Source organism: Phytophthora parasitica, assembly GCF_000247585.1.
Source record: "Phytophthora parasitica INRA-310 unplaced genomic scaffold supercont2.51, whole genome shotgun sequence".
In the NCBI taxonomy this organism is placed as follows: Eukaryota; Oomycota; class Peronosporomycetes; order Peronosporales; family Peronosporaceae; genus Phytophthora; species Phytophthora nicotianae.
The window spans coordinates 100,400-122,015 of NW_008649037.1; the positions used below are offsets into that span (position 1 = coordinate 100,400).

At 50.7% G+C, this 21,616-nt stretch overlaps 11 protein-coding genes across 12 annotated transcripts; 7 read left to right on the forward strand and 4 right to left on the reverse strand.

Moving 5' to 3' along the window:
• Nucleotides 1–62: 62 nt before the first annotated feature.
• On the forward strand, nucleotides 63–1,212 carry PPTG_15690 (hypothetical protein). Its single transcript, XM_008912984.1, has 3 exons — nucleotides 63–295; nucleotides 411–504; nucleotides 578–1,212. The coding sequence occupies exons 1-3, from the start codon at nucleotides 173–175 to the stop codon at nucleotides 1,102–1,104; spliced, it is 744 nt and encodes a 247-aa protein (XP_008911232.1). The 5' UTR covers nucleotides 63–172; the 3' UTR covers nucleotides 1,105–1,212.
• A 15-nt stretch (nucleotides 1,213–1,227) lies between these two features.
• PPTG_15691 (hypothetical protein) lies at nucleotides 1,228–3,102 on the forward strand. Its single transcript, XM_008912985.1, has 4 exons — nucleotides 1,228–1,515; nucleotides 1,588–1,821; nucleotides 1,896–2,528; nucleotides 2,608–3,102. Exons 1-4 carry the CDS (start codon nucleotides 1,282–1,284, stop codon nucleotides 2,962–2,964), a joined length of 1,458 nt encoding a protein of 485 aa, XP_008911233.1. The 5' UTR covers nucleotides 1,228–1,281; the 3' UTR covers nucleotides 2,965–3,102.
• A 61-nt stretch (nucleotides 3,103–3,163) lies between these two features.
• On the forward strand, nucleotides 3,164–6,919 carry PPTG_15692 (hypothetical protein). Its single transcript, XM_008912986.1, has one exon. The coding sequence runs from the start codon at nucleotides 3,230–3,232 to the stop codon at nucleotides 6,752–6,754; it is 3,525 nt and encodes a 1,174-aa protein (XP_008911234.1). The 5' UTR covers nucleotides 3,164–3,229; the 3' UTR covers nucleotides 6,755–6,919.
• Nucleotides 6,707–7,638, reverse strand: PPTG_15693 (hypothetical protein). Its single transcript, XM_008912987.1, has 2 exons — nucleotides 7,456–7,638; nucleotides 6,707–7,375 (listed from the first exon to the last, which is right to left on the reverse strand). The coding sequence occupies exons 1-2, from the start codon at nucleotides 7,456–7,458 to the stop codon at nucleotides 7,094–7,096; spliced, it is 285 nt and encodes a 94-aa protein (XP_008911235.1). The 5' UTR covers nucleotides 7,459–7,638; the 3' UTR covers nucleotides 6,707–7,093.
• A 13-nt stretch (nucleotides 7,639–7,651) lies between these two features.
• PPTG_15694 (hypothetical protein) lies at nucleotides 7,652–8,907 on the reverse strand (the record flags this gene model as incomplete). The annotated part of the gene is made up of 4 exons (XM_008912988.1): nucleotides 7,652–8,285; nucleotides 8,350–8,415; nucleotides 8,496–8,561; nucleotides 8,639–8,907. 4 exons carry the CDS (start codon nucleotides 8,905–8,907, stop codon nucleotides 7,652–7,654), a joined length of 1,035 nt encoding a protein of 344 aa, XP_008911236.1.
• A 94-nt stretch (nucleotides 8,908–9,001) lies between these two features.
• PPTG_15695 lies at nucleotides 9,002–10,266 on the forward strand. Of its 2 annotated transcripts, XM_008912989.1 has the most exons (3): nucleotides 9,002–9,560; nucleotides 9,628–9,753; nucleotides 9,821–10,266. In XM_008912989.1, the coding sequence occupies exons 1-3, from the start codon at nucleotides 9,039–9,041 to the stop codon at nucleotides 10,127–10,129; spliced, it is 957 nt and encodes a 318-aa protein (XP_008911237.1). In that variant the 5' UTR covers nucleotides 9,002–9,038; the 3' UTR covers nucleotides 10,130–10,266. The 2 variants fall into 2 exon arrangements, with proteins under 2 accessions (XP_008911237.1, XP_008911238.1); XM_008912990.1 differs by having other exon boundaries at nucleotides 9,628–10,266.
• On the reverse strand, nucleotides 10,126–11,257 carry PPTG_15696 (hypothetical protein). Its single transcript, XM_008912991.1, has one exon. It carries the CDS (start codon nucleotides 11,185–11,187, stop codon nucleotides 10,195–10,197), a length of 993 nt encoding a protein of 330 aa, XP_008911239.1. The 5' UTR covers nucleotides 11,188–11,257; the 3' UTR covers nucleotides 10,126–10,194.
• A 698-nt stretch (nucleotides 11,258–11,955) lies between these two features.
• On the forward strand, nucleotides 11,956–14,494 carry PPTG_23779 (hypothetical protein). Its single transcript, XM_008912992.1, has 4 exons — nucleotides 11,956–12,201; nucleotides 12,286–12,436; nucleotides 12,502–12,731; nucleotides 14,176–14,494. Exons 1-4 carry the CDS (start codon nucleotides 12,046–12,048, stop codon nucleotides 14,353–14,355), a joined length of 717 nt encoding a protein of 238 aa, XP_008911240.1. The 5' UTR covers nucleotides 11,956–12,045; the 3' UTR covers nucleotides 14,356–14,494.
• Nucleotides 14,381–15,903, reverse strand: PPTG_15699 (hypothetical protein; the record flags this gene model as incomplete). Its single annotated transcript, XM_008912993.1, has 1 exon — nucleotides 14,381–15,903. The coding sequence occupies one exon, from the start codon at nucleotides 15,901–15,903 to the stop codon at nucleotides 14,518–14,520; it is 1,386 nt and encodes a 461-aa protein (XP_008911241.1). The 3' UTR covers nucleotides 14,381–14,517.
• Nucleotides 15,904–17,762: 1,859 nt separating this feature from the next.
• Nucleotides 17,763–18,226, forward strand: PPTG_23780 (hypothetical protein; the record flags this gene model as incomplete). The annotated part of the gene is made up of 2 exons (XM_008912994.1): nucleotides 17,763–17,772; nucleotides 18,084–18,226. 2 exons carry the CDS (start codon nucleotides 17,763–17,765, stop codon nucleotides 18,224–18,226), a joined length of 153 nt encoding a protein of 50 aa, XP_008911242.1.
• An 805-nt stretch (nucleotides 18,227–19,031) lies between these two features.
• PPTG_23781 (hypothetical protein) lies at nucleotides 19,032–19,443 on the forward strand. Its single transcript, XM_008912995.1, has one exon. The coding sequence runs from the start codon at nucleotides 19,224–19,226 to the stop codon at nucleotides 19,359–19,361; it is 138 nt and encodes a 45-aa protein (XP_008911243.1). The 5' UTR covers nucleotides 19,032–19,223; the 3' UTR covers nucleotides 19,362–19,443.
• The last annotated feature ends 2,173 nt before the right edge of the window (nucleotides 19,444–21,616 follow it).

Here is a 21,616-nt window from a genome sequence, read left to right on the forward strand (position 1 = left end):
TCCGCCAGTCGATTAGCGACGGTGATTCGCTGAAATTGTGTGAATACATATTACTGGTGGAAACTCGATATAGCACCGAGATTCTGACCAATCCACGTCGTTTGGAGCTGTTCACCTCACAATCGGTGCGTGAGCCTTGCAACAACAGTTACGCGAAATTGATACGGACAGAATGGCGAGCCGAGTGATGACTGCGATGAAGACGCTGCGCCGCGGCCAGGCGGAGGGTTTGCGGGCGACGCGGCGCATGTTCTCGGACGCGCCTGTGCCGGGTACGCGTGCTGAAAAGTTTGGCGTAAGTATCGCGTGCTGAAGAGATATTCGTTCGTCTGCAGATTGATACACAACGGATCATTGCTATATCGTTGACTTGTTGCCTTTATTTTGTGGTTTCATTTGCTATTTGTCAGCCTATCACATGGAGCGGACTTGCGCTCGCGGGCGTCGTGGGCAGTGGTGCTGTGTATTATTACTACTCGGAGAAGGATCGACTGCAAACTCAGTGTGCGTACCCGAGGCCGATCTGATTGCTGCTACGTCTTATTTATATTACCTACTTGTGTTGCCGTCCTTACAGCCACGTCAAAGGTGACGTCTGTGGGCAAACCATTGCTAGGCGGACCGTGGACGCTTGTGGACTGCGATACGAGGCGTGCAGTGACGGACGCGTCGTTCCGCGGCAAATACTCGCTGCTGTACTTCGGCTTCACGCATTGTCCTGACATCTGCCCCAATGAGTTGGTGCGCATCGGCGACGTGCTGGACAAGCTGGAGGCTGAGAATTGTCCGGAAGTCGTGCCGCTATTTGTGACAGTGGATCCCAAGCGTGATACAATCGCACAGATGCAGGCCTACAAGGCAGACTTCCACCCCAAGTTCAAGATGCTCACTGGCACGCGCGACCAGGTGGCTGACATCACTAAGGCCTATCGCGTCTACTTCTCCAAGGCCGATGAGAACGAAGATGACGACGACGACTATCTGGTGGACCACTCCATCGTCATGTACCTTGTCGGCCCCGACGGCGAGTTTCTTGACTTCTTCACGCAGGCTGCCCGCGTGGATGACATTGCTGCTAAGATTAAGACGTATTTTAAGGCGTAGGAGCTCAAGAAGCAGCTTAAGAGAAAACTAGTGTGGCAAGCACTTCAACTTTACTTTTTGAAAATATTTCCAGTTTGAAAATTAAAAAAACTCTAAAACTTATCAACATTTACTACAAATTTTCGGACAGGCGAAAACCACAGGCAGCAAAGAGCTCAAGCGGGACTCGAGTTGGCCATGGCGAAGCGACGCAACGAGAACGGCCAGATGCGCCGTGAGGAGTACGAGGCTGCAGACGACGACGTGAGCGCCGACTCGTTCGAGATCGGCTTCCAGCGCGCCAGTGACGAGTCCATTCGCAAGCGCAAAATCGTTAAGGCGCGCGTCGGCAGCCGTCCCCCGGTGGCCAAGCCCAAGGCGGCAGCTACTGAAGATGATGCGGCCAAAAGCAACCCGTTTGGAGGGTTCCAGGTCCGTTTTAATGCTACTGTAGTGTGGAATTCAGGGCGCAGTTAGTCATTAACTCGGCGATGTTTTTTTAAGGGACTCACTGCGGCCAAACCCGCTGCTTCGTCCAACCCGTTCGCGGGATTTTCGGGTCTTACAGGCGCAGCCAAGCCCGCTGCTGAGGTGACTACTGTAGCCAGCAGTGGCTCGAGTGCTGCGGCGTCTGGATCATACCAGCAGGCGATTGAGGGGCTCAACAAGGAGTTCCTAGCCTTCGTGAATAGTCAGGCGCAGAAGAACCCGAGCGCGAGCTGGGTGGGGGCAGTTCAGGTGTGTAGCGACTGACGTTGATTATTACAGAGAAAACGTAGACTGATGAATGGGATGTGTGGTGACTTCTACAGGATTATTTGAAGTATGCGAGCGAAATCGCTACGAAACACGCTTCCACCAAGCCCGTTGCCATCAACGAGACCAAGCTCGCTGCACCTGCTCCATTTTCGTTTGGTACGACTCCAGCTCCTGCTGCGCCACCGAGTTCGTCCTTCTCTTTTGCTGCCAAGAAGGCCGATGAACCGGCGAAACCTTCCGCTACCAGTGGCTTTTCGTTCGGTGCTGCGTCCAAGAAAAACGATGAGGCCGCGAAGACTTCCAGCGGTGGATTTTCATTCGGTGGCTCTGCTAAGAAAGACGACGAACCAACCAAGTCTCCAGCGAAAGCTGCTACTGGAGGGTTTTCTTTTAGTGGCGGCGGTAGCTCGCTGTTCTCTTCAAAGTCGTCGGACACAGAAGAGAAAACCACGCCTGCGTTCTCGTTCGGAGGTCTGCCCAGACCGGCGGCTTCTGCAACGTCCTCTACCCCCGCCACTGGTGGGTTTTCATTCGGCAACCTGACTGCTCCCAAGAGCGCAGCACCAGCCCCGACTGGTGGCTTCAGTTTCGGAGCTTCGGCACCTGCTGCGACTTCCGCATCGACTGCTGCTGCTGTTGAAGACGAGGAGAACATTGGACGTGAGGAGGCGACTGTCATTATCAAGGTCGGTGAAGAGGACTGTTTTCTATGAGATCACAGTGGATCGAGGCTAACTCTGTATGTTTTGATCACTATTTGCACAGGCTGATTCCCCCGATGATGACTGCACGTTTGAAGCTGACAAGGCCAAGATCTTTGAGTTCAAGAAGGACGAGAAGCGTTGGGCAGACAAGGGCGTGCACCCGCTTAAGGTACTCGTCAGCCAGGAGACCAAGAGCGCGCGGATCCTGGTCCGCAACGAAATTGGCAAGATCGTGCTGAATTCGGCGCTGTACAAGGGCATGGCCATCCGTCCGCACGAAGCGAAGGGCAAGAAGACAGGCGTGACACTCGCATTGCAGGTCGAAGGCGGCGAAATGACCCAGTTCCTGCTGAAGGTGAACGCCGCGAGAGTAGACGAGCTCATCAAGGCGCTCGAGACGGCTGCTGGCTCGTCCTAATGTGTCAAAGACGTTTAAACCACCTCGTATGGATGCGTTAATGCACTCACAGTTGTCATCCTGGCGATGTCCTCCTGATGTAGCCATCTATCATAAACCTCCGTAAACGTATATTTATGCACCATTTGTATTATGTATCAAAGGTTGTCAAATTTAGCACAACATTGATATTGCTGCGACCTTCGCGTCACCTTCCGTTGCCGAAGGGTGACCACCAGTCAACCGAGCAGCCGCAATAGACTCTGGTCACAATTGCTCTGTAGACATGGGCGCCAAGCAGCAGGATGGCGATGAGCCGTCGTCTCCACAGAAGGGCGACTTCCTCAAGCTCTTCTGGACGTTGGCGGAGAGCGAGCGCGACGTGCGTACGCAGGCGGCGGTGCAACTGCTCGCACACTTGAAGAGCAGTGCCAAGCAGGAGACCGAAGTGCAGTACACGCTCAAGCGGTTGGTACGCGGTCTGGCGTCGTCGCGTGATGCTGCTCGTCAGGGCTTTAGTACAGCGCTCAGTGGTCTGCTATCCACCTTTCCTAAGCAGCTATCATTGCAGAGCACGCACGAACTACTTCGTGATGCCATGGAAGTGCATTCGTCCATGAAGCCCATGGAGCAGCGCGAGCACATGTTCGGTCGTCTCTTCGGTCTGTTGGCACTGCACCGCTCCGGACGATTAAGTGCTGACCTCCCGCTTCTCGTAGCAGTAGTCAAAGAGCTGCTGGAGATGGCTACATTCAAGCGCTGGTTCCGCGAGACATGTTATGAGGCGGTATTGACACTTCTATCCGATGTACCTGCCGAGCAATTTGTGACTGAATTGGCTACACCGATCCACAGTGCTCTGCAGATTCAGCCGTCCAAGGGCAGTGACGAGGAAGGTGTGGAAGCCTGGAATGCCGACCAGGTGCTGCTGGCCGTTGGGGTGCAGCGTTATCTGCATGCCACGGGCATTGACCAAGACGAAGAACAGATGAAGCAGCTGCCAGAGAACTTCGCGGCCGCGAACGCTCTGCAGCGCCACAACGTGCACGTGCTGGCACGACCGCTACGTGGATCCTCAAGCTGCTACCCGCGCGTGCACTCGGCTTGGTTCGGTGTGTTCGGCCACATACTGAACCCGACGAAAGAAGATACTTCAGCAGCAATCGACGGTGAATTGTTCCAAGAGGCCTGGACTGTACTGGTAGAGAACTCTCTAGTCGGTGGCAGCAGCTCAGAGGACAATGCCCCAACTAGTCACGAACGACAAGGTCTGGCATTAAAGTTGTTCGAGCTAGTCGCTCCAAAGCTGCCAGCGCCTGTACTACGTGCCATCCTGACCCCACGATTCGTCAAGTGTCTGTACAACAACGGAGTGGCCAAGAGGAATTACTTGCACGAGGCTGCGCGTCACTGTCTCAAGTCTTTCGCCTCGTGTGCTCCAGCCGAGTTCTTCCACTTTTTCCGCAAGCAGTTCATGTCGCCTTTGTCCATTCTGGTCATGTCTACGTCTGCTGATAGCGATGGAGAGGAGGAGAAGCCCAAGAAGAAACAGAAACTGAGTGCTGGAGGCTTCGATGCGCTCATTGAGATTGAAGAGAAGAAGGAACGTGAAGAAGCGGTCACGCGACGTACAGATCGCGCTCGTGTGTGGGCTGTGGAGACCATGGTAGCTGCTCTAACTGAGCTGTTGAGCTCAAAGGGCGAAGTGGATGATGAGACCACGAAGCTGCAGGACAATGTGCTGCGTTTCCTGGTGTTCCACGCGTTCTTTACACCTTCTGATGAGGCCGAATCAGCTCCTAAGAAGAGCAAAAAGAGTAAGAAGAGCAAGAAATCCAAGTCTTCAGAGCCTGACGAGGTGGTTCAGGAGGCTTTGACTGCCACGCCTGCTCTATCAGAGAACGTGGCTAGTTACACCAAGACGCGACTGTTTTCGTTGCTGAGCTTGGGTCTTGCGGGGGCTGACGGTGCCCGTGCTAGCGCCAGCGTACTCAGTCGCATCTTTACGATCGCTCAGGGCTTACAGACTAACAACAGTGCTGTTGTTCTGCGTGAGCCTCTGAGTCATGAAGTTTCTACACAGTTTAGTGCACTGGCTGATCACATTGGCACTCTGCGTAGTAAGGAGCTGGACGAAGATACGAAGAAGACGCGTCGCCCTCTAAGCGAGGCGTTCCTGCTGCTGTTCATGAGCACGGGCCTTCAGCTCTTGGACGCTGAGCAACGTGATGATGCTGTCGTAGTGGCTGCTGATCTGGACAAGTGTTACGCTCAGCTTGTGGCGCGTGAAAATAAGAAGAGCAAGAAGAACAAGAAGGATGACACTGATGAGGAGTCCGTGGTGGTGCTGACCGATCTGCTGCTGAGTCTGCTGTCTCAAGACTCGAGTGCGCTGCGTGAGATCGTCACTCAAGTCTTCCGGTCGCTACTGCCGCTGCTTAACAGTGATTGCTTGACTACGATGGTCAACGTGTTCCAGCCGACGGATACTGACGCTGCTGAGGAAGAGGATGACGAGTTCGCGCCTATTACTGAGAATGACGAAGAGAACGAAGAGGAGGAAGAAGAAGTGGTGCTGTCTTCGGCCGACGCTGTGTCTGATGCGCTCCGCAACGACAAGAAGCTGGCGGCCTTGCATCAGGAAGACCTGGCGCTTGCTGCTATCGTCGGTCAAGTGAAGGTCCGCTCGCAGCGTAAGAAGGACCTCAAACGTGCTCGCTTGCAGACCATGCACTTCCAGTTGCGTGTTCTGGACCTGCTGCAAGTGTTCGTCTCTCAGCGTCCGGAGCAAACCGAGGTGGCTACAGCCAAGCACAACACCTTGGTGCTGTCGCTGGTGGCTCCGCTGTTCCGTGTGCTTGCTCGTGTGCAGAATGCGGACTTGGAGAAGCTGGTGCTTCGGGATCGTTTGCAAGCTGTGCTGCTTCACAAGGTGCTTCGAGCCAAGGACAAGATCCCGTCGGGTGAGGCTGCTCAAAGCGAGGCGCTGGACGCTCTACGTCAGATTGTAGAGCTCATCCGCACTGTTCCAATGGATAAGGACCACAGCGGTAAGGTCGCGTCTGCTGCGGTGGTGTACCTTGTCCGTGTGATCTGTAGAAGCGAGGCTTCTAATGAGGAGGCGCAGAAGATCATTCACAGTTCAGTACTGGACGCCTTCACCAAGAAGCACTCGCGCTTCCCGCGTACGTCGTTCGAGGAGCTACTGACCAAGTCTCCTGCTGTTGGCGCTCGCGTGCTCCTTGAGCCTCTGGCTGCTGTCGCTGCGGCTACAGAGAAAGAGGATGCGGCCGTGGATGAATTCTCCAAGTGCGAAGTGTTCCGACTGCTTACGGTGCTGCTTCGTGGCGCCACTAAGCTGCAGCAGAGTGGTGAGCTGCCCAAGACTCAGCGAAGTGCGTTCAAGTGTGTGCAGAAGTCGTTGAAGATGGCTCTTGTGCGGCAACTTTACCCTGAAAGCGTGCAGCAACTTAAGGCCAAGAGAATGAAGGTCGTGATGATGTTCGCGTTGCAACTTGTCAAGTTCTGGCGCACAGACGACAAGAAGGCGACGGATGCCGACATCCGTGCTGTGGTTGAGGCAGTGCAGGCGGTGGACTCCAAGTCGCCAGTTGTGAAGGGCATGGTGAAGCAGGTATCTGAAGCTGCAGGCATTCCGTACGCGGCAGCCAACGGCGCCAAGAAAGAGGACGAAGACGAGCTGATGCCTGAAGCAGAGGAGGTCGAGCCGAAAAAGACGAAAAAGACCAAAACCAAGAGCCCTAAGGACAAACAGAAGAAGAAGCGCAAGCGATCCATCGCCGAGGAGTAAGAAAAAGTCGTGAGTCGCTTACCACTTGGGGGCAAAAGCAGGAACAGGCGATGCATTCCTCATAAACCCCCACCTATTATAGATACTAGAGCTTTTTGTGTGACTCCACGTCCTCGTATCTGCATCGCATCAACACAACAGCCACTTCCATCTCTGTAGACTTGCATCTTCTCTCCTTGTTGCTTCGACGCGTTAAAACATGCTGACAAGCATGAGCCGATGACAAGCTCCTATACTAAAAAAAACTGTTACACCGCATTTCGGTCGGGTAGCTGGTCAGCTTGGGTCGGCCACTGGCGGGTATCTTAAGTGCTGTCCTGTTGTCTATAGCGTTGCTTTCTAGCCGCGGAACTTGCCCCACACGTGCAGCAGCACCACGAAACCCACGAACATGAGGCAGCTCACCAGCACCGTCGTGGGGCCAATCTTGAGGCCAGGAGAGTCGTCCGTGTAGAAGCGCAGGATGCCTGCCGAGCTGCCACCCATACCGCGACCAGTGTTCTGTCCCGAGCGAGCCGCAGCCACCGGGCGTCGGTTGCGAAGGCCGCTGGCAGCCGCACCTTCACCCGAGGCGGTCGGGGCGGGCTTCTTGCCTGCCAAAGCTCCGTTTGCTCCCGCAGCCTGAGAGAGAAGACGCACAGGAGCGTGTTACATGTTAAGAACGAGCTGTATGGGAGCGGGAGGAATTCAGACGGACGCACCATTGTGATGTCTTGTGTAGTGCTTACTGTAGTTGTCGGTACTGGAGACTCGCTCTGTTTGATTGTGTGGGCGGTTCGATCCAAAGCCGGGGGAGTGCTTGCCACGTATCAAAACGGGTACCGTATACTCTGATGCTAAGTACGATACGATCTGATGAAAATCTGCGACGTGTGAGAATGGCTCCAACGACAACGACTATAGATCCCAGTAAGTTATGTTCGGGTCGCGTTGCAGCTCGTTCGTTGGCTGGATCGGCTTCACTACCGGAGGGGTTTGCTGCTGCTTCTTTAAGCGAACTTTCGTGTATTTCTTCTTCTGGTAGCGCTCGTACAGCGTGCGCGGCGCGAGGGTGCTCATGAGCCCGACACAGGCCAGAAACAACGATATTGCAGCGAAGAGAAGAAATTTCGAGCGTCGAGGGTTATTTGCTTCCTGAAGTTCTGGCGTGGGAGTTGGTGCAGCTGCATCCACGGAACCGCTCGCACTACCGTCACTTTTTATCCCGTACTTGCTGTTGAAGACGTCGTCTGCAAGTACACAGAGCAGTGTGTCCTGCACGTAGCGATACAGCGCATTGCTGTCGGAGCATGTGAGACTTGTGGTTGCTGAGACGTTGAATGTCTGAAGGCTCGCGAACTGTGTAGCATCCGTCTGCCTAACTTCAAACTCGGCTAGTTTCGCTGTGGATGTGATGGACAGCACCTTCAACGAGTTTGGGAAGACAACTCCATTAATGGAGGTGATCGGATTGTTGGCGAGATTGAGTGTCGTGACCGAGTCTGGGAACGAGAAGTTGTGCAGGCTTATCAGTTTGCCATTGGATGCGATACTGTAAACCATAACGAAGGTTTTTTAGTCAAATTTGCCCAGATACAAGTAGAAATTGAGCTTACAGCTTCTTAAGACTACTGGGGAATGTGAAGTTTTGAAATGAAGTAAACGCATTCTTGGATAGATCGCTGCATAATTACCACGAAGTTGTGAGTAACTTAAGCATTTTATCGCGTGACTGAGATCGTGGATGCAAATTTGGACGTACAGCGTCTGAATTGTCGATGGGATGGAAACATTTTCTAGCCGCGATATGTTGTTGCTCTTTAGGTTGCTGCAGTGGACGAGTAAAGTCGAATTAGAACACAAGCATACCATTATCCAGCAAGCGGAGCCGAGAAAGCCACGTACAGCTGAGTGATAGATGGTAGACTCTTCACCATGACGATCTGCTTGCTGCTCAAGTCTAGCTGCGCCGCTCCATCACTGGCAGTAACCACTCTCACAACTTTCGTGCTGCAATCTGCATACTCGATTTGAGCAGCAGCGAAAGTAGTAGATGCTGTGTACTTCGACACCGTCGCAGCGGTGACAGTGCACGTGGTCGCGGTTTCCACGTTATCAGTAACCACAGCAGCCACCCACGCAGCGATAGCAGCAACTCGTATCGATCTCCTCATTCTTGCCGACAGAAACCAAATTTAAAGTTGCATATGTTGAAGTTGTCAAATACCTGTTAAATATGGTACGCTGTGTGACGTACACATATTGAACCCGGGAAAAATAGTAGTCATCCCAATCAACGGCAGACATGAGCTTGGCGGCGGCGCTGACGCAGGCGCTGGACGCGTCGTTCCCGCCCGTGGCCTTCACCATGGCCTACGGCTCGGGCGTGTTCCAGCAGAAGAATCACGACGCCAGCTCCTCCATGGTGGATCTCGTCTTCGCCGTGGACGACCCGGTTGCTTGGCACGAACAGAATATCGAGCGCAATCCACAGCACTACTCGATGCTCAAGTATCTGGGCGCTGCCAACGTCGCCGCCTTCCAGGAAAAATTCGGTGCCGGTGTGTACTATAATACACTGGTTCCTCTCACTGGCAAACTGCTCGGGACGCGACTCATTAAGTATGGAATCGTGAGCACCCAGTCGCTGTGCGAGGACTTGACGACATGGAAAACGCTCTATCTCAGTGGCAGAATGCACAAACCTGTTAGTATCTTAGCTGCGAGCGGCGACATCCAGGTGGCAAGCTCGATGAATTTGTCACACGCGCTCAACTACGCGCTGCTTTGCTTGCCTGAGAAGTTCTCGGAGCACGATCTGTACATGGTAAGCGAATCTAATTTGCTTCACAGTTGATTCTTACGATAGCCTAACCGTGTCATCATGTAAGTAGAAGATTGCAGGGATTTCATACCTCGGCGATTTCCGCATGACTTTTGGTGAGAACCCGAAGAAAGTGCGCAACATTGTGGACGGCAACCTCAAGTCGTTCCGGGAGCTCTACCAGCATAAAATTCACGTGAGAAAGATATTTTTGTCCAGACACTTGACTATTGCTAATTGCTCACTTGATGCTGCTCCTTCAGAACTCTCCTTTCATGTCTCGATCAAACTCCGACAGTGATATGCTACTCGCCAACAGCAGCGATCATAAAGTGAGGCAGACCATTATGGAAGCGCTTCCCTCCAACGTGCTTAAGCGTCTTGCGGCCAAATCCCACGCGGGTAGCACGGTCGACCACCAGACCGTCTCTAAGAAGCAACTACAGCGCGTGATCGCGTCGATTGTGTTCCGATCAAGTCGCTCGCAAAGTATCAAGGGCATCGCTACGGCTGGAGGTGTGAAATCTATCGTCTATGTCGCTCAGAAGCTCAAACGCACTTACTTCAAGTGACGTCCGAAATAACGTGATAGTGGAAAAGCGTATTCAAAAGTTATCTATCTATTGCATTAGTCTGCTTAGACGGTCAATACCTTCTTCAAGTACTCCACACGGGTCTTGGTTTCCTGTGCGAACTCCTTGTCCTCATCTTCTAGTGCGTCAATCTGTTTAATACGCTCGTTGCACTTGGCGATGAGATCAAACTCGGATTTCTTACACGCTGCCATGAAATCAGGACCGATCATGGCGAATTCTGCCAGTCCCTCCACTGCGCTCTCGCACAGATCCACATCCTCATTGGTGATAAACGCCGCTGCTGACCGGATGAAGAAGTTCTTCTGCAGCACCAGGTCCGCTGTCGAACGAGTGTTACGGATCAGATACCGCAAGAAGAACAGCGACTTGCGTTGCAGTCGGACGTCCGTGGCGCTCTCCAGATTCTGACGCATAAGCTCGAGACCCTGGCAGCTTTCTCCCAGGAATCTCTTCTCTGCTGCGGCGTGGTGACGCACTAGACACGAGATGCCAAGCAACGCTTTCACACGACACGTGACGTCCTTGTCCTCGCGGGCCAGACCGCACAACACCTCCAGTAGTCCACTCTCCACGGCCGCGTCCTGGCAGTACGGGTTGTTCTGTACAACGACGGAACAAACTTCAGCTGCCAAGGCGCGGGATGAGGCCTGTTCGTATTTCTTAATGACGTTGATCATGATGCGCAGGCCGCCCATCTTCACGAAGTTCTGCGCGTTGTCGATCTGATCGATGCGTGTCAGCAGCTCGTCCAGCAGAGTGTCCTTGTACTGCGCCAGCTCCTCGGGCGAAGGGCTATTGTCTTCATCGGCAATCGTTCCGTCCTCCTTAGCGAACACAAGACGCGGGTCTTCGCCTTCCAAGATGCGCAGAATGTCCTTGACACGCTCGTTCTCGTCAATCACACCTTCGTTCATGACCATCTCCAGAAATCGGCGCTTGTCCTCCGAGATGGGCGTGGCCTCGGTTGGTGTCGTGCCGTCCGTGTGCTTCATGGTCCACTTCATAAGCGCTTGCCACTTGGCCTGGTCTGCCATTGCTGTTTCAGTTGGTGTCGTGTAAGTAGATGTAGCGTATCGAGTTCTTATTGCTTTGTGGCTTTTGCGCGGATGTTGAATGGCTTGCGACGAGGAATCAGACAGAATCAGAAGCGAAGGTTCGGGAATAATCTAGAATCTGGCCAATAACAGGTGGAAAAGATTGACAATTACTTCAACGAAGTACCACACATTGTAATTTGCATAGTTGGAGCCGAAAAGCTACTTCGCTCCAAGACGGCGCCCGACCAATGCGATAAAACTATAAGGAGATGCAACTCGAGCTTGATATGACCCAGTTGTACATCGAATAAATATGGGGCATCAAGTTTCACCAGTCTACACTTAAGTTTGACTTGCATCACTTCACGAAATCGTTGTTGCAAACTGCGACTCGCGATTAACACATAAGCTCGGAGGGATAATAGTAGCTTTGCTACTGTGCATTACGAGTGAAGGGCATTTACTGTGTCAGGCGAAGTGCTGCAACACAAACGCTGTGCTTAAACCTATCCAGCTTGCCCTATGTCTCTACGACAATTCCTTAGAATCCAATACAAGCGTTGTCTGCCACGGTATCACACAGTACCCTCTTAGAGTTTGGCTTATTGTGCGCTTAATGCTGTCTGGTCTAGACAGCGTTTAGCGCACAATAAGCGTGAGGTGAAGAGGACAACTCTCGATAACGTGTTCTAGGTTTGCATGATTACGTACTTTTACTTATCCGGGGCTACAGGGCCACGTCGCTGAACATGAGTGGCCAATGCAGGTTCGAATGACGAACCCTTGCTTATGGAAACACGTTGAATCCGGCCCGGCACAACTCCGTCAGCTGGCACTCGGGCCTCTCGTACTTGTATGTCACTTTTGAATCTGCAATTCACCACCACAAGCAAGAAAATCAAGATGGCCGAGCACCTGGGAGCCGCTATCCGTGAACGCTACGCCTGCAAGGCCTTCCTGCCTGAACCAGTGCCAGATGAGACGCTCCGGGAGATCCTCAAACTCACTCAGGTTAGCGCCAAGACGGGAGACTCGAGAGACCTCGATACGCACTGACATGGATCTATTGCGTTTGCTTCCCTTTGTGCCACACAGCGTAGCCCTAGCGGGTTTAACACTCAGTCCTGGGTTTGCATTGTGCTGCGTACGGCCGAGGACCGCGCAGCACTGACGACTGCCATGATAGACAGCAACGTCCGCAAGGTCAACGAGGCCCCCGTCGTGGTCGTCTTCGCCGCCGACTGCGGTAAGTGGCAATGCGCAGCGATGCTTGTCTTTGCGTGTGCTGACACGTTTGTTTGTGAAACACAGAGCCTAGTAAGAACGTGTCGCGCATGCAGCAGCTCAACCGCGACAATGGTGCGCCGGATGAGTTCGTGAACAAAATTCCGGCCCTTGTAGAGCTATTTTCGGGCGAGCACAACCCGGAGGTCTCGACCGAGGCGTGGGCGTACAAGCAGGCCACGTTCGCTGCCGCAACCTTCTTGTATGCTGCCCAGGTGCATGGCCTCGCTACGTGCCCGATGGAAGGATTCGACCAGGCCGGCGTGAAGAAGGTGCTGAACATCCCCGACCGCTACAGCATCCCCGTCGTGGTGGCGCTGGGCCACGCCAACCCCGCTGCCAAGCCAGCGAAGCAATCGGTGCGCTTCCCTCCGACAGAAATGTTCTTTGAAGGCAAGTTCGGACAGTCCACCGAAAAGCTGTTTGGAGAGAACTAGACTCGCCAGTTTTATTCGAGAGCAGCTTTAGCATAATGCGTAAAAAAAAGCAAGAGTTCTCCTCTACAACCGTACCTGGTAGTTTAACTGCCTGCACCATTTCGTTTGTGTAACCGTGACAAACGCGAAACCAAGCAATACACATGGAAAACTTGTATCGGCAGATTGATGCGATAGCTATGCTGCTCAATTGAAGTAATTTACAAGGATTTCTGTTGCGGCTCAGTCTTGTCTAGCATGGCTAGGCTGGATGTTGCTTCGCTTTCCTGTCACGGTTAAACAAAATGAGTGTGATGGCATTCTAACGTATGCATTGGAGTAGTGATGCATGGCCATATCAGCCCGAAAAAACCCATTATTTTTTTATGTCTTTTTTCTAAAGCCATCCAACGACATGGTTTATTTGGGTTATTCGGAATTAAGACGAAAAAACCCATTAAAAATTTAATGGCTTTTTTTCGTCTGAATGCAATCCAACGGCAATTTGCGCAACATAATAATTGTAATGTTGCGCGAGCGACTCAAATAAAATAAAAATAATGGAACGAAACAAAAGACAATAATTTTAATGATTCGAGTTGTACTCAAAAATAGCACTTTCACGGTACACTTGCGAGTTCACCATATCAAATCACACGTCGCCACCACGACGATGGCATTGCGCTACTCATCCAAGCTGTTGCTCACGGCGAAACAGACCCGATGCCTCAGTAGCGCGCAGAAGAGAATGGGTGCCGCCATTGAGGAGCGCTACGCATGCAAGGCCTTCCTGCCCACGCCCGTCCCCAATGAGACGCTCAAGGAGATCCTGCGACTCACACAGCGAGCCCCGACCGGCTTCAACGTTCAGCCCTATGCGTGCGTGTTGGTTCGCGAGCAAAAGGACCGCGAGAAGCTGGCAGAGGCCATGATGGACAGCAACATCCGTAAGGTCAAGGAGGCCCCCGTAGTGGCGGTCTTCGCTGCCGATCTGGAGCCCAGCAAGCGTGTTCCGCGTCTCCAGCACCTGATGCACGACAACGGCGCCCCCGCGGACTTCGTGGCCAACATGCCGCATGTCGTGCGTCTCTTCTCGGGCGAGGGCGTGGTGGCAAGCACCCTCCGTGCGGCCATCGCGACAGCAGTGTCCCCTCTGATGCCAGCTCCTTCGAATGTGTCGACTGAAGCATGGGCATTCAAGCAGACAGCGTTCGCTGCGGCAACATTCCTGTACGCCGCTCAAACACACGGTCTGGCAACGTGCCCGATGGAAGGATTCGACCAGATCCGTGTAAGAAACGCGCTGGACATCCCGGACCGCTACGGTGTGCCTGTAGTGATCGCTCTTGGCCACGCTAACCCGGACGCCAAACCTGAAAAACCTTCGGCGCGACTAGACCCGACTGAGATCTTCTTTGACGGAAAGTTTGGCAATTCAAGTGAGAAGATTTTCTCCGACAAGTAACGAAAGTATGGACTCTAGCTAGACAGCTAACCTGTTTACAGTTTTTAACACACACCTTAACTGGGCATCTTAGCATGTGTGTGACCGCTTACCATTGAGCGTTGCAACACACCAAGTTAAGCCCTTTGTTCTTATCTTCACCAAAAACTCGATGGTTACCCTCTAATCGAGCCCGCCGACGCCGAAGTTTCTGGTGGTCTGAGCCCACACCTTCTCGATATCACTCGCTTGGGTCCACTGCTGCTCCAATGGACTAGTCTTCACAGATCCTGGAGTATACTGCTTCACCATTGGCATTGTCAGAGAAAGTTGGTTCGATTGATGCACCGATTCCCCTGATGAAGCGCCCTCCTCGGATTGATGCACCGAATCGTCCGTCGACTGCTGCTTCGAGTTGGTGTCGTCAGAGCCCGGCGAGTATTTGGTGATTGCAGAGTAAGGCTTCATCGCCTCGAGAGCCGCCGTGCCATCTCGAGAGGTGAAGTTTCCGCTGCTTACCAGAGTATTCTCTTCACACGCGCGACCCAGAACCTTCGTACATTCATCCACTCCGGTGGCAGCGTAGAGAAAACCTTCTCCTTTTTTGTATAGAGGATTCTCCACACTATTAAAGTAGTTACCTTCGGCAAGCATCCACGCGTTGCCGTCGAGCTCGAAAGAGTGGTTGGAGAGGTTATCCCAGTAATTATTGGCGACGTGTGCGATAACGGAAGAGTTTTTATCACCAATTTTTGGAGAGCGTCCAGACGTTGAGTGAACGTAGTTGTTGAGCAAGCTAACACCCGTCTTCTTGCCGTAGAGCAGGATAGTCCAGTAGTGACGTCCATTGCAGGTGGCAGAGTAGTCGGTTTCTCCGTCAAAGTCCGAGTTACTTACCGTCATGGTGGCGACGCCGGCCTTGTTCGTGACGAGCATTTGACGCCCCACACGGGAGACCTTCACGTGGTCAATCCAAATATTGTTCATCGTCTTGGTGCCATTGACCATTCCCTCCATGTAGAGCGCGTCGCCACCCCAGACAAGATGACGGTTCAACTCGGTGATGTGAATGTTTTGGACGATAATGTTGTCACCTCTGAGCGTGATACCCTTGCCCATGATGACCCCGAGTTTGCCGATACCACGAATGGTCTTGTGACTGGTGACGTTCATACGCCACCGATACGCATTATCATACGTCACCGTCGTCTCCGTACCATTCTCACAGCCACCCGTGTTGTTCATGCCATTTTTGAGGATCACATCTTGACTCTTGAAACCATTATTGGCAGCGATGCATTCGCGGGCGCTCTGTGGACGACAACCAATCTCGGTTGTCTTGCCTTCGGTTCCCCGAAAGTCGAAAGTCTTGTTCAGCACGACTACGAGTGGCTCCGATGCGTTCAGGTAGTCGATCAATTCCTCGTTTGTTTTCGGGTACACGACGGTGCCGTTGGCTCCACCAGTTGTACCTGCGGCAAGACCAGGAGCTGTGCCGATAGTGAAAGCACTCGCACTCTTGACTGCTAGAGCCAATGCAGCGGCGATAGCGAGTCGGAGACATCCCATGCTCCTCTGGACTGTGCTTCAGAGTGAAATCTGACTTGTGGTTTTGAAGAGTCCTATCGTAGAATGACGAAGTTGCTGAATTGTTGGGTCAAATTGAGTGTACGCGACTAAACCGCGTCAACAGCAAGTGCCGTTTGCGATGAACTTTGCCGTGTGGCGCGATAGGCGATGATCGATTAGTCGTGATGGGACTGGAGTAGCCACTGACTATTCTCCAGTCTACTGTGTAGTCAAACTTGTACGTGTCGTGAGCAAGCTTCGAGTACGCGTGAAAATCTGCACTCGGTACAGCTATGGGGAAACTATACTTGCCACGTGTAGGCACGCACAACTGTACTCGACACGGAAGAAGTCCTGGTGCTTTCTGCAGTACGTAACGTACACTCTGATGATTGTACACCGCAAACAATGCAACGAGCGTAAACAATGAAGATGCACACTGTGAATTGCATATGACGGAATCCAGTTCTTGCCATTTTTCTGATTTTGGCCGATTTCTTGGGTTTAAAAAGAGAAACCCATATTTTATCCAACGAACTTGTAGAACTTTCGATGAAAATGTCGCTTGCCATCCCTGCCAATGGTTTATTTGGGTTATTCGGAACCCAACTCAAAATAGTCAAATTTTGGGTCGTAATAATGTATCCTTGGATGACATTCAGACGAAAAAAACCCAATTAAAAATTTAATGGGTTGTTTTCGTCTGAATGCCATCCCGGCCAATCAGATCTCTCGAAATATTTTTCCATTCCCATTTAAGTTGTCAGAAAAATAGTACTCCCTCCGTTTCAGATTACTTGACCAAATTTAAGGGTTTTTTTAATGTGCTGACAAAGTTTGATCGGGGCCATAAAAAATTAAGCGTTCCCAGTTCTACTTTTAACTTGACTAAATCTATGCGTTAAATAATAAAACCTTGGGGTAAAACAAAAAAAAACGTGGCTGTTCTGTGGATGCGATGAGCCAATAGGATGAATACATTAGATATATTCCACCAATCAAACCAATTGGTTAAGTAACCTGAAACATGATTTGACCAAGTAATGTAAAACAGAGGGAACATTAAAAACCACAGTCGTGCCTTGTAAACCACAGCCTTGGGTTTGTGTCATATTGACAGGAGATTTCGCTAAGAAAGGGGAGCAATCACCCCTCTCATACGATAAATGTAGTCGTGTATCGGCGATTTGGCTCGGAAGTTAATACAGGGGCACGCAAAAAAAAAAAAAATGCAGAGCGAAACGTGGATGCGATCAATAAAACTACTAAAGACAGGTTAACGAATTGTAGGTGAGAGATCTTCAGTGTGATGAAAAATGGCAACGGTATGAGTCGCTAAACTCCCGTTGGTCAGTTATCTCATACGGCCCAGGGAAGCACAAGATATCACTTCGTCCAGGCAACCATACTCTAATCAAGCTAACCTGATCATATGATTGGACTGCTCAAATCCCACTCTATCCTCCATGACCTCCGTCGTGGCAGGTTTCTCGCTATTTTTCCCATCTGAGCAATCGCATTAGGAGCAGATTATTGGCCTGAGAAATTCGCATCAAGAGCTTTCGAATTGAATGGTGCCGTGGAAAGTCATTTGTCGCTTCAGCGGCAATTTTAGAGTATTCCCGACTGATCGACCAAATTCACAATGTTTTTGCTCCCCCGTCTTAGCAGGATCTCCTGTTATTAAATATGGCTAAACCCAAAGCTACAGCGATTGTAACAACAGAAATTAAATTCTTCGATGCGACGAATTCGTGTACACATTGCGCGGTCAAGTTGAGATTATTTTCAATCAAAGCAATACTGAAAGATTCACATTAAGCAATATCAATTTAAGAGAATCGAAATCAAGATTCAAAATGAGCTTTGGTGCATTCAAAGTGAAACTTCGAAAGATTCAGAGTTTGGCATGCGCTCCTGGTCGTTGAATGGCGAGGACACTTTTGCAATAAACTCCGGAGCAATCTTTGAAGTGATACAACCTCCGCTCATTTCTCAACCTTTCGCCTCAGCCTCGCATGTCTTCTCAAACCGTCATCCCGAAGCACTCCCCAGCATAAAAGCACCGCGTACTCAACGCGTACCTCGCAGGAAGAGCGGACTGGCTGTCCGTAGCTGCAAACAACGATATCTCCCGCTTTATGGCCTACTGAATTGCAGATATTGGCCGTGTAGAGCAGGCGGCGCGCGATCCAGCTTGGTGAAGGTCACACTGGACGTCAAGGAGCAGCTCGAAACGTACCTGAACGAGAACTGCACCTACACCACAGAGGCCTATTCTCTGGTTCGACCTGAAGGTGCAGCTGTCGACGTCGACTATTAGACGCCCCTTATTAGGTATGCTCTGCATCGTTAAGCAAACTCGAGTCGAGCCTATGACCTGCAACAACGAGACAAACAAGACTAAGCGCCGAAAGTTTGCAATGAAGCTCAAGAACCATCCTAAAGAAGGTGACTATATTGTACATTTTTAACGAAACAGACTTTAACGTGCATTGAAAACGTGGGAGAGGTCGCTCGAAGATTGGCAGGGCTACTGTCATCCTACCGCCTTCCAAAGGTACGAACCTTCAGGTCCATGTGTCGTGAATTCGATGTCGCTTCTGTACCGCCTCGAGAGAGAGAGAGAGAGAGAGAGAGATACAGCAGTCGGATGGAGCAGAATACAGACTGTATCGAGGCGATCTACGAGACCGTGAAGTCATCAGACTTCTTCAAAGCCCCTGCTGTAATGGGCCTAGTGTGTGCCCACTACTTCGGCTTACATATGTGCGCACGTGTATGATGAAGTGTTAAGTAGTTTTCCTTAGATTAACTACATTTTCATCCGAAAGTATCGATTAACTTAAATATGTAAAACAAAGCCGATTTACGGTAAAAATGAGAAGTGTTATTTATGATTTGTGTCTTTGTTTGGGTTTCCTCCTAAAAGTGATATTGTCTATGAAAGGTATTTGCCAACGAGTGGCTGGCAGAATCCTACTGCTGTAATTGATAGAAATATGTTGCCTTTCTACCAATAGGAAGTCTAAATGCATGCAGGCAGACCAGTGGTCTGACAAATGTATCCATTGATGTATCGCACGCCAATGGGAAACCCTACGTAACCAAGTGGCTACTTGCGTGTAACCCCGTTACACCTACCTTGGAAAGAAGATCGTCGACGTATTAGTCATAGCCCACACAAGGACAAACAGAAGCCGGATTGATAACGCGCAAAGACCTGGTCAGTCTGCCCTGCCCCCTGATGTGCGACCCCATTGAGGACTACTTCTCGGTAAATCACTCTCTATCGAGACGAGATCTGTGATCGCAGTAGCATGGTCAACACGATGCAGTTCCTCGAGCGAGCTTTTCGCAACAGTATTAAGAAAATCACGCCTATGTTAGTCACGAAAATGGAACCTCACACTCAAGACGCCGTGAATGTTGCGGAAGATATGAAGGACGTGGTCTAAGGAAAGTAAACGGATAGGAACTGTCTCCACCTATCCACTTTGAATGCACCAAATCTTATTTTAAATTTCGATTTGCTTTCCCTCAAATGATTTTTGCATAATGTGTATCACTTTGACTGAAAATAATCTCATCTTGACCGGGAATGGTATAATCACACATTATTCGTCAATTCACTCCATATGTCAACTCAAGATTGGCCAATCAGAACCAAGAATCATTTTGTTTTACTTACTGACAATAGCAATCTATAGTATAGAATAGAGTATGCAGTGGTTGGGTATCTATTCAATCTCATCCCTCAATGTGTCATCGTGCGTGCACATTACATTACACAGTAGCACTTGAAGATTCCAGGCATCGTCTTGCTAAGCATTCCTTCACTGGACCCTCGAGCCCGTCATTTCTACCACAATGGGAGCGACCAGCGTGTAAGACGAAGTGGTTTGGATTTCTAAGTAACGCTGCGGTGTCACGAGTTCGGATTGCAGTTGGTAAAAGTGATGATTGGTGGCTTGGTGGATGATGCCTCGGCTGCACTCGTGTGACACAGGTGGATGCTGGGGGTGTGCGGATTGTGTGGAAACATGTTGGCGTCTGGACGTAGATGGACTCGAAACTACACAGAAAGCGTGTCTCTATGAAGATTCATATTCAGAAAAGCAAATAGACACTACAGGCCAGGCCCGGAGAGACGCTTGAGCCCAAGCCCGAACTTTCCCCTACGAGGAGTACCTGAAGGTTGGTGGAAAATCACCCTGGAGAACGTAATCCAGACCGACCTTCTCATGCTGTAATACCACCCAACAAGAACATTAGCACGTGCCCAATATGACGCTGGCCCTAAGGACATACGCTGGATGCCTCGAGGACGGATATCTCCAAGTTGAACAACAAAAGCACGTGTAGACGTGACTAGTAGGACTGACTGCCAGGGCGAACACCGTAAAAGCATCTGCGCCATGATGAACAGCGCTCGATGCTCTTGAGCCAAGATGAACGCCATACAAGGCTGTCGCACCAGGATACACGCAAGATGTATGCTGAGTTAGAGACATCCCGAGTCTGTCCCCACCGTGTGTACCACGATGAAGGACGTACAAGGCGTCCGCGCCAAGATTGCATGATGCAATTCAGGAGGGAAGTGTCGTTTTCAGCGTGCAGCCTCATGAGATCGTTCCCACGCTCAATCCAGGAATGTAATTAAGTCTCACGATGGCACCGCTGGAAAACAGGTGTATCCTGGTAAAGGCAACCCAAGCACTTCTCCAAGATACACTGTGAGCCAGGGATACTTACTTATCAAGACCATGTCTGCGCCAAGATGACAAGATAACAACCAACTATTAACCTTTTTGTTGCCAAAATTTTACGTGAAAATTGTATAGTAGTATTTCCATAATAAAATGCAAATAATGCGTACATGGTTAATTTTACTCCGCAGCTCGCAACATAATAGTATCATACTGTATGGGTTTACCAATAATTATTGCACTTATTGTAGTTCAACCAAGCAATATGCTTCGTTTTCCGCAAACTGCCTGATTGGTCCAAAATATTAATTGTAAAACCAAGCATAGTGCAGGGTTTAGGAACATCAGAAGCAAAAGGGTTAGCCTACGAGCCGGTAACGAAACCAAGTAAAACGCATGCTGAAGTTCAACCACGACCAAGTGCAAAACTGTTGAGTGGACAAGATCGTCTCATCCTGAAGTCAAGACATTCGCTCCCGTCCATACTAAAGGCTTGGACAAGCTAAGCTGCAACCTAACTACCATTTAAGATTAAGACATCTTTATTGAATACAAGATAAAACAAGAAGGATGCTGAATGATATGAAGACGAAGACAGAAGAAGTCAGGAGAAGAAGACATAGGATCTATTGATAACCCTTAACAGAGTTTGTTCACCCCCGTAGAGTACAACTGTTCTGCGTGGAGCAAGCCAGGATGGAAGCACTGCCTCGAAAAAGCAATCAAGCCGCCTGAGCCCCAACCGTCCGAGCAAGCTGATCAAGAAAAGACTGAATCATCACCTATCTTGCAGCGGGGCTGCCGTGGCTTAGCGTCAGAGGAAGACGATTAACTCAATGAGTTATGGGTTAACTCAACACCTTATTAAACGTTAATAGGCCTTAATATCCGAAGACACCAACTAACAACGACCTTAATAAAAGGACTTTACTCTTTGTGTTCTGAATCCAAACTGTTTATTTATCTTTTATTGCGGCAAGCCGCCTATGTGGTAAATGTATGTG

Excerpts from the sequence above, each read along its gene's own strand:
- PPTG_23781 (XM_008912995.1), top strand. The coding sequence starts at position 19,224 with ATGGTCAACACGATGCAGTTCCTCGAGCGAGCTTTTCGCAACAGTATT.
- PPTG_15695 (XM_008912989.1), top strand. The coding sequence starts at position 9,039 with ATGAGCTTGGCGGCGGCGCTGACGCAGGCGCTGGACGCGTCGTTCCCG. Across the intron at positions 9,561-9,627 it reads CGGAGCACGATCTGTACATG|AAGATTGCAGGGATTTCATA; the intron begins GTAAGCGAATCT and ends TCATGTAAGTAG. Across the intron at positions 9,754-9,820 it reads TCTACCAGCATAAAATTCAC|AACTCTCCTTTCATGTCTCG; the intron begins GTGAGAAAGATA and ends CTGCTCCTTCAG.
- PPTG_15691 (XM_008912985.1), top strand. The coding sequence starts at position 1,282 with ATGGCGAAGCGACGCAACGAGAACGGCCAGATGCGCCGTGAGGAGTAC. Across the intron at positions 1,516-1,587 it reads ACCCGTTTGGAGGGTTCCAG|GGACTCACTGCGGCCAAACC; the intron begins GTCCGTTTTAAT and ends TGTTTTTTTAAG. Across the intron at positions 2,529-2,607 it reads AGGCGACTGTCATTATCAAG|GCTGATTCCCCCGATGATGA; the intron begins GTCGGTGAAGAG and ends CTATTTGCACAG.
- PPTG_15696 (XM_008912991.1), bottom strand. The coding sequence starts at position 11,187 with ATGGCAGACCAGGCCAAGTGGCAAGCGCTTATGAAGTGGACCATGAAG.
- PPTG_15690 (XM_008912984.1), top strand. The coding sequence starts at position 173 with ATGGCGAGCCGAGTGATGACTGCGATGAAGACGCTGCGCCGCGGCCAG. Across the intron at positions 296-410 it reads CGCGTGCTGAAAAGTTTGGC|CCTATCACATGGAGCGGACT; the intron begins GTAAGTATCGCG and ends GCTATTTGTCAG. Across the intron at positions 505-577 it reads GGATCGACTGCAAACTCAGT|CCACGTCAAAGGTGACGTCT; the intron begins GTGCGTACCCGA and ends CCGTCCTTACAG.
- PPTG_15692 (XM_008912986.1), top strand. The coding sequence starts at position 3,230 with ATGGGCGCCAAGCAGCAGGATGGCGATGAGCCGTCGTCTCCACAGAAG.
- PPTG_23779 (XM_008912992.1), top strand. The coding sequence starts at position 12,046 with ATGTCACTTTTGAATCTGCAATTCACCACCACAAGCAAGAAAATCAAG. Across the intron at positions 12,202-12,285 it reads AGATCCTCAAACTCACTCAG|CGTAGCCCTAGCGGGTTTAA; the intron begins GTTAGCGCCAAG and ends TGTGCCACACAG. Across the intron at positions 12,732-14,175 it reads CGATGGAAGGATTCGACCAG|ATCCGTGTAAGAAACGCGCT; the intron begins GCCGGCGTGAAG and ends GGATTCGACCAG.